The sequence below is a fragment of the Carassius auratus genome, chromosome 49 (assembly GCF_003368295.1).
Source record: "Carassius auratus strain Wakin chromosome 49, ASM336829v1, whole genome shotgun sequence".
Classification (NCBI taxonomy): domain Eukaryota; kingdom Metazoa; phylum Chordata; class Actinopteri; order Cypriniformes; family Cyprinidae; genus Carassius; species Carassius auratus.
The window spans coordinates 11,595,770-11,610,713 of NC_039291.1; the positions used below are offsets into that span (position 1 = coordinate 11,595,770).

The 14,944-nt window shown below is 36.4% G+C and overlaps 2 protein-coding genes across 8 annotated transcripts; both read left to right on the forward strand.

Annotated features, from left to right (window-relative positions):
- The first annotated feature begins 197 nt into the window (after window positions 1-197).
- LOC113066237 (probable G-protein coupled receptor 141) lies at window positions 198-3,773 on the forward strand. Its single transcript, XM_026238053.1, has 2 exons — window positions 198-831; window positions 1,863-3,773. The coding sequence occupies exons 1-2, from the start codon at window positions 829-831 to the stop codon at window positions 2,778-2,780; spliced, it is 921 nt and encodes a 306-aa protein (XP_026093838.1). The 5' UTR covers window positions 198-828; the 3' UTR covers window positions 2,781-3,773.
- A 129-nt stretch (window positions 3,774-3,902) lies between these two features.
- Window positions 3,903-14,187, forward strand: LOC113066236 (hepatocyte nuclear factor 4-gamma-like). 7 transcript variants are annotated; one of them, XM_026238049.1, is made up of 11 exons: window positions 3,982-4,369; window positions 4,467-4,550; window positions 8,964-9,132; window positions 9,509-9,603; window positions 10,365-10,471; window positions 10,997-11,155; window positions 11,853-11,940; window positions 12,014-12,166; window positions 12,271-12,507; window positions 13,362-13,475; window positions 13,708-14,187. In XM_026238049.1, exons 3-11 carry the CDS (start codon window positions 8,969-8,971, stop codon window positions 13,839-13,841), a joined length of 1,251 nt encoding a protein of 416 aa, XP_026093834.1. In that variant the 5' UTR covers window positions 3,982-4,369; window positions 4,467-4,550; window positions 8,964-8,968; the 3' UTR covers window positions 13,842-14,187. The 7 variants fall into 7 exon arrangements, with proteins under 7 accessions (XP_026093837.1, XP_026093834.1, XP_026093835.1 ...); XM_026238052.1 differs by lacking the exons at window positions 3,982-4,369; window positions 4,467-4,550 and adding an exon at window positions 3,903-3,922; XM_026238050.1 differs by lacking the exon at window positions 4,467-4,550.
- Window positions 14,188-14,944: the final 757 nt, after the last annotated feature.

Genomic DNA, 14,944 nt, shown 5'->3' on the forward strand with positions numbered 1-14,944 from the left:
ATCAGCATCTGAAAATGATTTCCGAAGGATCACGTGACTCTGAAGACTTGGAGTAAAGGCTGCTGAAAATTCAACTTTGACATCACGGATTAATTACATTTTGAAATCTAAAAGTTATTTTCAATTGTAATAACATTTCACAATATTTTATGAAATGCAGACATGGTGAGGATAGGTGACTTCTTTAAAAAACACAAAAAGATATTACTAACTCCTAACTTTTAAATGGTAGTGCAGCTAAAACAGTCATTAATAGCATTGACGTGAATTAAATTATATAATATAACAACATATACCGAATATTTTATCAATTTTTTTTTTTACATATGCAAATTTTATTATAGTCTATTTATCAATGTCCATTTAAAACTTAAACACATTCCTCCTGCAACTGTGTCAAGCACACAAAGGAAAACCACAAACCGTGTCCGCTTAAGACTAGAAACTATTGAGGGCCATTAAGATTTAAATGATACCTGTAGTCTCTACCAACACAGAATTTTAAGAGGCACTATGACAATACATTCAGACTCCTCCATGTAGAGACCAAAAAAATTTCATATGGCTGTGATCTTGCAGTATTTCTATCACAACTAAAATCTGAAGGTTTGTTTGAGGGGTTTTTTGCAACATGACTGTTGTTTTTGAGGTTGGCCACCTAAGCTGATGTGTCGAATGCAACTGTGCGGACCATGAAAACAAACAGCAGATTGTCTACCTCATTGAGAGAATGTGTTAAAAAGGTGGTTACTAAATGAGTGAGGAGCAGACGCAACCAACATTACTTCCTCATCTGCTCTGCCATTGTGGACTTGTGCTGCCGTTCTGATGGTGCGTATCTTGCTTTATTGTCTCATTAGGCTGTTAAATTTGACCAAGTAAACACATTTTTACATGTTAAGTGCACTGTGTGGTGAAATAGATAGTTGAAATGTCTTGCTTTCTGAAGGCAGCTTGTTTGGCACTTTCAAAAGAGCTACAGAGAAATGCATGAAGTACTTTAAAGGAGTGCAAAAAGGATTTCTAAAATACATTTACCTATACACTGGCTTTTTATCGGTCCGTTTCTGCAGATCTACACTATAGTAAAACTGGCACATACTCAAAAAATACATTTATATAGCTGGTAACGGTCTACAATAAGGTTCCAGTAGTTCATGCATTCACTTACATCAACTAACAGTGAGTAATACTATGGGTATGTGTTAATACTTAATCTTTGTTAACTTCAGATTCTTTGTTGGTTAATGTTAGCTCAGGTCAGTTAAATAGTATTAACAAATACAACTTTGATTTTAATAATGTATTGGTAAATGTTGAAATTAACTAGGATTTATAAATGGTTTATACGTGTTTTTCATTATTAATGCATGCCATCTAATGAAGGTAACTAATAGTAACAGATGAGACCTTACTGTAAAGTGTAGGCTAACAAAATAGGACATTTTGTCGATATTTACTCACCTTCGTGTCGTTCCAAAACTGTATAACCCTCTCCAGTGATACAAAACTATTTTAATTGTTTTTTCTGCACACAGTGGAAGTCAACGTAAACTTTGGCGAAACTCTGGTGAACATTGTTTTAAATATATTTTGTGATATTACACAGAAAGAAAGTTTTAAAGGTTTGGAACGACGTGAGGGTAAATGATTACAGAATTTCCATTTTAACTATCCTAAAGTTTAATTAAAAAGCTTTTTGAATGATTGCTTAGCCTATTAACAAAAATTTAGTTAAATCGCTGTCAGTGAATTTTGTGACAAATAAAACCAATGTAAACAAATGTAAAGGTTAACTAAGACAAAAACAATGCAGATGCATGTTGCATCTGTTAATTAACTTTATCACGCTTGTCTTCCAGTATGTTTTCTTACTAGGAACCATGACGATGAACACCACAGTAGACAACATCACCAGCCCCGCAATCACAACCAACTCAAGCCCACCAGCCCACATCACCAAGCCCTTCAGAGACGCCCTGATCACTATCTACACTGTTGTGCTTCTGGTGGGCATCACGGGCTTAAGCGTCATGATCAGCCTGCTAAAAACCAACATTCGCTCGTTAACCACCATCGCCTTCCTGAACTTGATGGTCGCACACTTTCTTTTCCTGCTCACCGTGCCATTCAGAATCTACTACTACGCGTCCGAATCGTGGCACCTGGGTCCGGAATTCTGTAAACTGGTCAGCGCCATGGTGCATCTCCATATATACATGGTGTTCACCATCTACTCCATTCTTCTCACGGTTCGCTTCCTACATTTTTACAAGAAAACGCAGCGGACTGAGTTCTACAGGCGGCTGCACGGGCTGGGCGCGAGCGCTCTGGTGTGGACGATCCTGTTCATCATCATACTCCCACTCGTGCTGATCCAATACGGAAACGACGACATACCACATAACCAGTGCTTCACATTTGGGGATGCATTACAAACTCCCTTTGTTTACGTCCTGAACATGATTCTGTCCATCCTTCTGATCACCGTGTCGTGTTTTCAGGCCTGCATCCAGACGATCATCCTGCGCCAGATGATACTCAAGTACGGACCCGCCAGCCGCTCCCAGCAGGAGTTTTGGGTCCAAATAAAAAACCTCAGCTTTGTACTCATCATGCTCACCTGCCTGGTACCGTACCACCTTTTCCGGCTACAATACCTGAACAAAACTAATGACCTTCATCAGATCAATGAAGTGTTTCTGGCCATCACCGGGCTTACCTGTTTCGACATGCTGACGTTCACAGGGAAGAGCATATATAAAGTGTGCTGGACATAAAGCGGATAAAAAACTATTTTCAGCATCACTAAAGGTCTGCAGATGTGAAGCTGGAAAACGTTTTTAACAGAAAACGAGTGCACTCATTATAATACGGTAAAGACAGTAAAGGTGAATGAACATCAGTCTTGGCAAAATGTAGCCTATATAGCCTACCATGTTAGCCGTATTTTGCGCCAAATTAGTGGTTCATGGTGACTCTGAAAGCGTTTTACATTGTTTGAAACGCAGACCTGTTTTTTTTTTTTTTTTTTTTTTTTTTTTTTTACATTTTCTGATCCTTTTATTTGTTGTAACATGACAGATCCAATATAGCATGGTAATTACAGTAACATAAACACAAACACTGTACTTAGTGTACTGTTTTTATTTACTCAATACACAATAACTGAACTGATTTCTAAAGTAACGTTATGCATCTCAGTGAATTTAAGGCTTACGTTCTAAGAACGTTGGCTAAAGTTCTGGTAAGGGTATGAATACACGTTCTTCCACATAATACAAGCGTTCTGTCAAATGTTGTGATCGCAAATTTTGTCACATTTTTTTGAAACGTTATAAGTTACGAGCCTACATGTTTCAAGTCACGTTGCCAGAACTTTATTTACTAAGTGTTCACATAACATACGTTTTTTTTTATATAAAAAAGAGGATGTTTTGAACATTAAGAAATATGTTCATTCCATGTTCATACATTGATAGGAAGTTGCCAACGTTTATGAGCACATCTTATTGTGAGCTGATATGTGGTGGCGTTCCTATTTTAGAGATCATTTTAACTGTATAAACATCAGTGTCGTGCAGAATGAGTCACGGTGAACTAAAAATGACCTCACTCTTTTTGAATTTTCGATTACGTTTATCTCTCTATGTTTTCTATTTAGGTTTTCACAGTTTTAACCAATAACTCGCGACTCAACTCGCGAGGGATAGCGCGCCTCAGTTGGTTTCATTTTGGGCACGCGCAGAAATGAAACCACTCGATGGTTTAAATATATGGTTTTATGGTCAGTGAGATAATGGCCAAACGATGTTCGACTTCTCATCGAGTGAGAGAGAGAGAGACAGAGAGATAGAGAGGAAAATAGAGATTTGGCGCCCTCTTCTGATAAATTTGGAGAACGTCAAAGACCCGCTCTGAGGTAGTTAAAACGTCAAACAAACAATATTTCTGTAAAACTAGGAGTTGAGAAGGGTTCAACCAGTGTTCATAAGTAGGCTCACAAAAGTGTCCGTTACATTGTTATGATATTATAAATTTAAATGTTTCCTTCTTTACTTTATGCTTCGTTTGTCCGTGTTCTTTACGGTGTGAACCCACGCATAGGCAAAACGATTCATGTCTTGTGTTTTATTGGGGCTAGTTACTGTTTAACATCTCCACCCAACTTTCAGTTTGTTTAGTAAATCGATCTAATGAGGCTCCCCCAACACAACCAAAAGTATTATCCAATGTAAGGATTTAGACATGTCAAACACTTTATTTGCTCTCTATAAAAGCCTAAGTATCATATTTATTAGCATACATTTTTGACACGGGGCGTTTGGGTTTTGGTGGATTAATGCAAATCTTGTTGGACGTGGAGAAGGTAAGACCAGATAGCGTTGAGTCGCGGTCATCGAATTGTGGGCCATGGGAAACAATCCGTTAAAACGTTTATTCCTATCTTTTGCCTGGATATGCAGTCTAGAAGAAGTCCTTGCTACAACATTTTGACGGTTAAGAAAGTTTCGCTCGTGCAGTTGTGACGTCAGCATTCCTTTAATTAGGTAATTCTCTATTTGTGGTTTTAGCCTATTATTATTCTTCGTTTTGATACACACACACACACACACACACACACACACACATATATATAACAGTCTGGATTTGTGTGTTTTCTGATATTTAATGTCGAGAAAACAAATAAGCGGTGCCTGTTAGGCTACTCTTAGGCCTATATGTCGTATTTTATAGCCAATATTGCTGAAATAATGTTTTAACATATTTATTCTGTCATTTACAGTTTACTTACTTAGTTAATCTAATACTATAAAAGGTCGCATTTTACATTAAAAATACGCCTTTATATAATTTAGGTCTGATAGTTATTTCAGGTGCGTGTGTAGAAGTGACATTAATGGGCTCTTTTATGTTAAACTGAATGTACTGCCTTGATATTGTGAGGTTTTGGGGTGATATTTTACTTCTAAACAATTCTAGTTTGACCTTGAATTTATTTTAGCGTTGAAGTGGTATGACATCAACTGGCTAGTAATGTAGGTAATATTATGCAGTGTGATTTTTATGCAGCATTCATCTTTCTGCATCGGAGCTGATAGTGAGGTGTAATGTTATTGAAAATAGATGGCCTTTCCTATCAAAACTCTTATCACGTGAGCATTTGAGCACTTCCTCATTTAAAACATTGTTTGTTGGAGAGAAGTTAAAATGTAACCTGTGATGTGGCCTCAGATTATCCCTGTGCTTACTGAATCTAACTTCAATCCTTCACTCTATTTAAGATTTTTCTTTTATTTTATTATTTTGTTGTCTTTCCAAATTTTTTTATTTTATTTATATTTTTGTTATGGCCCCTGCTTGTAAAGTAATGGTGCTATTCAGTTTGACTTTCTAGTTATTCACTTGCACCACAAGGCAAAATAATGTACAGAAAAGAGAGTACTTGTAAAAACCACAGATCTTTTAAAATTTTACAAATTCTTAAAGAAACCAAATAGCAAATTATTTAAGTAATAGCTGCAGTAATGTGTCTTATTTTTGTTTTCATTTATAATAATAATAATAATAATAATAAAAACTTTTAAAAGATAGTTTAACCTCATGTCATTCCAAACTCATATGCATTTCTTTGTTCTGGGGTCAAAATAACGTGAGATATAATGTGAAATTTAGAAGGTGAAAGACTCAACTGATAATTTTTGTAAAACCGTCGTCATTTTATTAATTTTTTTACACCTTTTACAAAATTTATTTTACAGTGTAGGTTAGGAAGGAAATGAGGGTGAATAAATAAACTCTTTAAGAAGAATAGCTCATCAATATCTCATAGATTCAAAAAATTACATTCAAATAATTCTTCTAATTTAAATAAACGTTAACATGCAAAACAGAATTTGTATCAGACGATTGTCAGTTATGTCTATAATAATTCAATAATTGCAACAGAATTCTGGAACTGCTTTTTTATTTTTATTTTTTACATTTTTGTAAATTTATTTGACCAATTAAAAAACACCATTGATTTACAGTACAGCAGGGATTTTTTTTTTTTTTTTGATGGTGTATTACTTTGTAAGAATGTATTTTTTCCTGAAAACAGGGCCTGTTGGTTTGGCTGCACCAATAAAACCTTGTGTTACTTTCTGGAACGAATACTGTTATCTCTTCATCCTTCTGATAAGTATAGGATAAGGTGAGAAGATAAGTTCTGTTCAAGGAGGTGAGGAGTCTTGGCCATAGCTCCTCCCTCGTCTTAGAAGATGACAAATCAGCATTCTGAAGAGATGGTCAACCTAAGGCTGCCCTCAGTTCTCTCTCCAAGAGACACTGTCCCGGGACGACTTTAAGTAGAGATAGTCAGGCAGGGATGAAGTTTTCACCAACTCCTCTTCCTAAATCCTTGTTAGACATGGATGTAGCCAATTACTGCGAGGGCCTGGACCCGACCTATAGCACACTGGGCTTTGAGAATGCAGAAGTGCTTTACTGTGGTGGTGAGTGCTGTGCATTTAGTCCAGAATATGTGTTTTTAAGTACTTTATATGATGCAGATGGGGTATATGCATCTGCTTGTATTAATAAACAGACGATCATTCTGCTTGAAGTCTGTGTTTGCTTTACCGTTGTTATTAAAATGCTAATTGAATTAATGTCAGTTCAGAGATTCTAACTGATGTTCTGGATGTGTTGTATTTTTATTTGCTTTTTTTATTATATAAAGTGCATTGAGAAGCTGCTTTAAAGGCGCTATATACAAATAAAGATTTTTATTATTATTGATGTTGGTGTTAATTTGGCTTAGTATGACTGTCTCAGACCTGTCTGCAGGGGACGGATGCTGTGTCATGACTGGTTTAAAAGCTATCCGAACTGTCTGGAATGATTCGTCCCAGCAAAATCATTCACCTCAACCTAAAGGAGATAATTGTTAGCTAACTATTTTGAAAGTTTTTCCATTCGGTTTAAAATTCAACAGAGGGTTTTGGTCAAATCCTGAGAAAAGAGTTCTGAGGCTCAGGATTAGAGACTGGAATCTCCATGGGTTCATAGGTTGGGAGAGTAGGACAAAATGGGGTATGTTTAGATGTAAATTAATAATTTGTACAACTCCAAAGTTAGTTCAAAGCAAAACAAGAGCAGCAATGAACTCCTGAATACCAGAGGAGATATTCTGAAGCATGAAAGGATGACTGTCCTGTGATGTTATTTTGTGTTTTTTATACATTAAATAAAGGGAAAGTCACCCTGCAGCATTGTGGGAAATGTTGCTCAAAGGTACATTGTGGATAGGGCAACTCTTTTAGACTTGCCCAATTACATCACTACAATCTGATGTGATTTATCCACTTTGGTTCTCCATTAACCTAATGCTGGATTAAAATTGCTGAAGAGATTTCCCAGTTATCTTTACAGTTCTTTACAGCACATTGAAACACAGAGATAGAAAGGCCATAAAATAACTGGAATACAAACTATTTAAAGGTAAACGCACAATCTTAAACATTGCAGATGGCCAGCTAGAAAAAGATTATGTTGGCTGAACTTAATTCAGTTGGAATTTCCTAAAATAATCAGTAAACTTTACCCAAATACCTTATGTATTGGAAATGGAACAGAGTAAAACCAATATAATTAGAACTTTCATTCTGGCTAGAATGAATCTGCTGCAGTTGCTAAATGCTTAATAGTAGTACAACTGAAAAAAGTTAACCTAATGTGCTTTGTTGTTGTGACATCTATACATTAATTGATTCCAATATATATATTCAAATGAAAAAAAAAACAATTAGAAATTTAAATGGGTTGCATACAATGAAATTAAGTTCTGACCAAAAAAAAAAAGAGTGCACCCACAAATGAATATTCTGTTAGCATTTACTCATTTTCATATAATTTCAAAACATAATTTTCTGTATTCTGTGAAACACAGAAGAAGATATTTTGAGAAATGTTGTCAATGGTAACTAAAACTGTTTGGCGACAAATATTTTTTTCAAAATATTTGCAGAAGAAAGTCATGAAAGTCATATAGATTTTTTTTTTTTGGTGAACTATTTCTTTAATTAAACCCATAAATTTGTGAATGTGTTGAAGTTGTTCACCAACTGATTTTTGCTTTCGAGTGTAAATTCTGTATCACCTTACTCTGAAACGAACTACTTCAAAACATGCTCTGCAGTTGTACGAAAGCTGACCAGATGAAATTCCTCTCTGCAACCACACGTGCCCTCGAATTATGTTTTATTCTGAATGAGAAGGAATCACTTTGGGAATATACTGAATCAGAAGAGATTGCTTTCAACCCACATTAACATTTATCCACGAGATGTCAATCTCCATTGAATATCTATCCATGCGATAAAACAGAGGCTAATCCTAATTAAGTCTGTCCTACAACAGCGGGAAGCTCCAATCAGTCTCAGTGCATAAAAGGCTAAAGTCCCCTGCTGCATTTCTTTTGTTGAAATGTTATGATTTTGGATGCACAAAGGAATGATTGATTTTTCATCCTGGTCTATATGAACAGAAGGTTGCCGCTCTCTGTTGTATTAGAAGGTCTTTTAGGATGAGCATCCTTTGTTCATTTATGCAGAATTCTTCCTCATTCTCCTCATTAGCTGTTATCATTGAGAGACTGAGTAAAAAGGCTGAGATTTGATAGACGCATCGTGCTGTTGCTTTATGAGACTCACAAGGCTCTTTGTTTGTTAGCCTAACTTGAATTAGCATGCTTAGCTTAGCAGCAGCAGATTCCCACTATTTAACATTCTGGATGTACAATGGGCGTGATTCTGTATTTTAAATCATCTAAAACCTTTAATGAATGAGCCACCCAAGTGATTCATCAAGCCCTCGCTTGACTGAACTGTTGTCGCATCCATCTCAAACCAAAGTGTTCAGGTGGCAGTAACATTATGTGTGATGATCCCAGTCTTGACTGTCCATGTTGTTTTTTACAGAAAACATGCCGACAGAGCCCAGCATCAGTCAAGGAGAAAATGGCGTGAGCTCCAACTGTGCAATCTGTGGTGATAAAGCCACAGGTAAACATTATGGCGCCTCCAGCTGTGATGGCTGCAAAGGCTTCTTCCGCCGGAGCATCCGGAAGAGTCACGTCTATTCCTGCAGGTACCCAACTGAGATGTTTACGTTATAAAATTAATATTGTGTATTGAAAATACTAAGAAAATGTGTTATTTTAGTGCTATAACGTATGAATTCGCTCGAACTTGTGAGTTATCAATTTTAATTGGTGTAATTGGTGTACCAATTTGATGACCCATAAGCTATGACTTCTGTCAAGTCCATATAAAATGAACTGAAAGAATCATTAAAGATGCAATTAAGGAACTGGTTTTGTTTAGTGAAAATAAAATCAGAACCAGACAGTTCCAGTTCTTATTAGAAATAATGGACCACATTTTTTTAATAGATCTATTGCTGAGATGTTAATATGGTCATTATAAGGATCCATATTTAGTTATTCATTTTTACTTTTGGGCAGGTTTAATCGTCAATGTGTTGTTGATAAAGACAAAAGGAACCAGTGCCGTTTCTGCAGACTTCACAAATGCTTTCGAGCTGGAATGAAGAAAGAAGGTAAACATTTTATATGCATACTTTTCCCCCACAAATACTCCCTTTTCCCACAGTCTCAAACAGAATGGAGTAACAAGGAAGAGGGAACTCAAGAGAGTAAAATGGATGATGCCATAAAACTTGCCCTGATTACACAAGGATGTTTAGTTTATTGGATGTATAACCTTGGCTTAGACTTTTATGATGGGCGATCATGTGCTCTCCACCTCACTTTCCGTGCGTACACGTTGTTCAGGACTGCGCTCAGTTAAAGTTTTACCTCTAGCTTAGCTTTTTTTTTTTGCTCACTATTGTTTCCTATTGTTTCCTAAAAAAAAAATGCTTAAACCAGCCTCAGATGGTTTACCAGTCTTAGCTAGTTTAAGCTGGTTTACCTGGGTGATGAATCTGGTGTTCATAGACTGAAAACTGGTCTTCCAGTCAAAAGTCTAGATATGAGAAAAATCACACATCAACTATATAACTTATAAAAAGGTTACAAAAGATCCATTTTGATAAAGAAATGTATTTAAGTAAATAAAAATTGTATTCAAAAACATTTAAAAGTAATGCAAAATACAGTAACATGGCCAGTAGGAAATATTTATGACTTTAAAATACATTACAATGATTGCTTCGTTTTGCTAATACTGTATCTTGGCAATGTGTGAGATCTTCTGTAAATAAACTTGAGAAACACACCCATCATCTTGGCTAAACAGTAATTACTCTTAACTGTTAGTAGCTCACTAATCAGCAAAATTGTTTATGCTTGTTTGCAGCCGTGCAAAATGAGCGGGACCGTATCAGCTCGAGGAGGAACATACAGGACTCACATGACCTGCCACCAATCACAGCCCTGGCTCACGCTGAAGCGCTCTCGCAGCAGGTAAACTGTCCTGTCAAGGTTAATCGAAACGCTCTCTCTCTCGCTCTCTCTCTCTCTCTCTCTCTCTCTCTCTCACATACACACACAAAGAAAGAAAATATCAGCAGAAAAGGGCAGAGACAATGAAAAAAATATGGTATCTGCAGCAGTAACATTTATTGCTTTTGAGCAATAAATCATTTCTATGATTGTCAATTAAAGCAAAGGTGTATGGTTTTAATGCATTATGCTAGAGATAAATAGTCACCAAAGACAAAAATTAACCAACAGGGCTGATAAAAAGAAGGAAGAGAGGTTTCATTACAGTAACTCAGTAATGAAGTTCTGCTCAGTAGTTATTAATGACAGTGATAAATAAAAAACAACTGAGCACTGATTTCTTTAAGCATTAGTCTGTGACATCAACATTTCTAATTATCTGCATGAGTCCCTGCATGAATTTATTCTGAGAGAGAGGTAACAGCCTGTGTGAAAGCATTTTTAGAGAACACGGTAAATTCGGTTCTTCTCTGGTTTGTCTCCCAGCAGATCAACGTCGCCAGCCAAACGGGCCCTGCTGATGTTTCAGAGAAAAAATCAGCCACTATCAGTGATGTCTGTGAATCTATGAAGCAACAGCTGCTTGTTCTGGTAGAGTGGGCTAAATACATCCCAGCCTTCGGCGAATTGCCACTTGATGACCAGGTAATGGCCGTTGCAAGGCAAAACTGGCAGTGCTAATTGGGGAGGCCCTTGCGTTAAATTGCAGGGCCATTCACTGAAGCTCAATATTTGCTATTCACATGGCTGATTCAGTTTAGCCTCCATTTAGCACGCTGTCTGTGTTGCTCTAAGTTTCAGATTTTTCCCCTTGCATGTATTGTTATTGAACATGCCGAACCTTCAAATGTTTAAATATGAAATATGCTCAAAGAATTAAAAAAAATAATTTACTCCATGTATGTTAGATTTGAGGTTTTTAGTAATACACTAGTATACTATATTACACTAAAAGTTGGCAAAATCATTTTTTGCATGGTTTTTTATGCATTAAAAAATCTTTTTATTTTGTATTAAACTGATTATACTGATTTTTGGACACATGCAGTAAACCAATAAGCAGGGCACCTGCTAGTAGAGACTGTAACTACACAGTGTTTCTAAAAATCTATTAAAATAACATTTACAATATTACTTTTTTACTGTATTTTTGATCAAATAAATACAGCCTTGCTGTACATTAGAGACTTCTTTTGAAAACATAAAAAACCTTACCAGGCTCAAACTTTTTCTTCTTCTTTTTTAAAAATATTTCATTATAGTATAGCAGATATTAATTTCATTGTGTTTTACGGAAACATGTTAAACCAGGCCTGATTTTTATTTATTTATTTTCTTTCAGGTTAGTTTATTACGAGCTCATGCTGGGGAGCATCTTTTGCTTGGCGTGGCTAAGAGGTCAATGCCATACAAAGACCTCTTGCTTCTAGGTAACTTCCAATATTTATTTTCACCATTGAACATAATTATTCTGTAGACTGACAGATTTACTTTTCCATGCAGGAAATGGCTGCATTGTCCATCGAAACTGCCCTGAGCCAGAAATAGGTCGTGTATCCAACCGAGTCTTGGATGAACTGGTTCTTCCTTTCCAGGACATCCAAATTGACGAGAATGAATATGCAGCTCTAAAGGCCATTGTGTTCTTCGACCCTGGTATAACGAATGAAACAGGGCATTCATTTAACACCCAGTATCACTAATACAAAAACAGCCATACATGTTACCATCTCTCTCTTTTTTTTTTTTTTTACTTCCAGACGCCAAAAGCTTAAGAGACCCCTCCAAGATCAAGGCGATGCGTTATCAGGTTCAAATGAGTCTGGAAGACTACATTAATGACCGTCAGTATGACTCGCGTGGGCGATTCGGGGAGCTTTTGCTGCTGCTTCCTACTCTGCAAAGCATAACCTGGCAGATGATAGAGCAGCTACAGTTTATCAAGCTTTTCGGTCTTGCCAAGATAGATAACCTGCTGCAGGAGATGCTTCTTGGGGGTGAGTAGGAGGTGAAGCATTCAATTGCAGGGGCTTGTGGAGCTGAAAAAATGCTTTATGATCATTTTTTTAAACTAGGTGAAAGCAGGGAGATTATTCGGTAACAAGTCAGCTTAATCTTTCTCTTATAATACTGCATATTATACTGGAAAATTATGTAAAATGATGAGGCAAAATTATGCATTTGCCGTATTACTACCATAAGACATTAATTCTGGAGCAGCTTTCCTTGACTAGGGTAGACTTGTGATTGCTAAGGCTAACAACATCATCTGCCTAAATCTAATCAACAACCAGTGGATAGAACCAAGTGATAATGTTTTTTTGTTGGCCAAGCTGGAAGTTAGCATCACATAAAAAAAAAAAAAAAAAAGAATTTTACCACTGGCTTTTGGATTATTATAGAAAATAATCTCTGTGACCAACAAAAGTTTATGATTCTTACACATTTTGTTCCTCATGATAATCTTCACAAATGAACACAGCTGAATTTTGAAGCCTAAATCGACAGAACTAAAAACCCATTGACTTCAGGACAGTGCACCGGAAGTGCTAAAATGCTCATTTCCGGGTTTTGACCTACAAAAATACCTGCAGTATTCTATTGTCTTTACATCGAGACGTTAAAGAGAGGTGTAATATTATGTGCACTTTGTGCATTATATAACTTTAGTGTCTCTATTGCCATCTGTACTTGTAAGCAGGAAGTAGCATATATGCAACAGTAGTAGGTTGATTAGGTGAACATAAAATTTCCCACCAAATCTGACCTAACTTTTTATATAAATATGGGATTTTGTGTAGGGAAATGCCACATTAATCCACCTCTGCAATTTATTTCTTTATTATTGCAGGTCTAAACACAGAGCAACCTCACTTACATCACAATGGTCACCCTCAGGGTCCACTAATGGGACAGACCATAGTCATTAGCTCCATCCCAGGATCTGCACACTCACAGCAGATGGGTAAGACATAGACTTTTTTTTTATTTTTATCTGTTCCTAAATATAGGCAGTGGTTTATAAACCAGACGTCGGACCTTGGTGGGAAATAAAAATGAATCAGTGAAGCAGTTAAGGCTTAGTTTTAGTTAATGATAATAACCCTGATTTGAATCAGTTGCTCATTATATTCCAAGCTACACAAAATGCTTTTTGTAGGTTTGTATAGCTTTTGCTTTTGTTTCGGTTTCTTCAGCTTCCCCAGATACCCCCATTCCATCTCCCACTTCAGGACAGAACCAGGAGGTCTACCAGCCCCCCGGCAGCCCGGCTCTCCTGCTCCTGCCACAGCCCATGCCAAACAGACCCTCTCCTGAGCCTCCCCTCTGAGTCCACTCTCTGCTACATGCCCTGTATGTTTGTATATGTGTAAATTATATGAGTTATGACCTTCCCCACATCCACCGCAACATATTTATCTCATCAAAAGGGAACTTTCCAAATAAATTTCAAATGTATTATAAAGTGGATCACCACTAATTGAAAAATGTATTTCATTAAAGCATCTGTCATGGTGGCAGACCTGGGTTTCTCCTTGTATCAGCCTACCGCTGGTAACTTAGTAAATGTGGATAATATTTGTTTATTATTAAATTATTGTCAGTTACAAGGTACTTGCAACTCTAAAGAAATTTGTATTTAATTTGAAAATGTGACCTTAAACACAATAAATAAATGCTCTTAGTGCCTTGAGGTGGTTTTTATTTTAAATGTAAGTGTTTATAACTTTTTACGACTTAAAATTTATATATATATATATATATATATAAGAAGCTTATTTTTTGCTGAAAGGTCATTATCCCTCTACATATACAATTTAAAGCTACTGAACCCGAAATACAGTAGAAAAAATAATCTTCTGAAATATTATTGCTTGTGCTGTAATATTAACACTTTTAATGGCAAGAGGAGCTTTTTGTTGTATTTTTTACTAAGTGACAGACACATTGCATTTGAATTTTTTTTTCATATAAATATCAAAATGTCACTTGCATTACAACAAGAAGGCATATCCTTACAAATGTCAATGGACCCTGAATGCAAGGGCAACAGTACATTCACACAAATGATTCATGTTGGAGCCATATAAAGCATAAAAAGACAGACAGGACCTAATGTTTATATAGCACATCTCTTATTGCAGTTTTTGTCAGTTTTCTAAAGCAAACCCTGAAAGTGAAAAGCCACTGTGAGCTATATATGGAATGTATGCAATTATTACAAAACGACAAAGCTGAGATGGGAAAGCCGAGGATCATAACATCTCATCTGAGCTCGGTGAAACGGTGCTGCTCTCTGACATATCGTGAATCTCTGCCACCTCATCACCTCCAAAAGAGAGGCAGACAGACGGAGAAAGAGCAAGAACAGTAGGCTCATTCGAAACCACATCAAATCAGGCTATTTTCTGCATCTAAACAACAGCATTTGGT

What these genes read in the sequence shown, in the direction of transcription:
- LOC113066236 (XM_026238045.1), top strand. Translation starts at nt 6,371, where the DNA reads ATGAAGTTTTCACCAACTCCTCTTCCTAAATCCTTGTTAGACATGGAT. An exon ending in AGTCACGTCTATTCCTGCAG is followed by an intron (nt 9,133 to 9,508) that starts GTACCCAACTGA and finishes ACTTTTGGGCAG; the next exon opens with GTTTAATCGTCAATGTGTTG. An exon ending in TGCACACTCACAGCAGATGG is followed by an intron (nt 13,476 to 13,707) that starts GTAAGACATAGA and finishes CGGTTTCTTCAG; the next exon opens with CTTCCCCAGATACCCCCATT.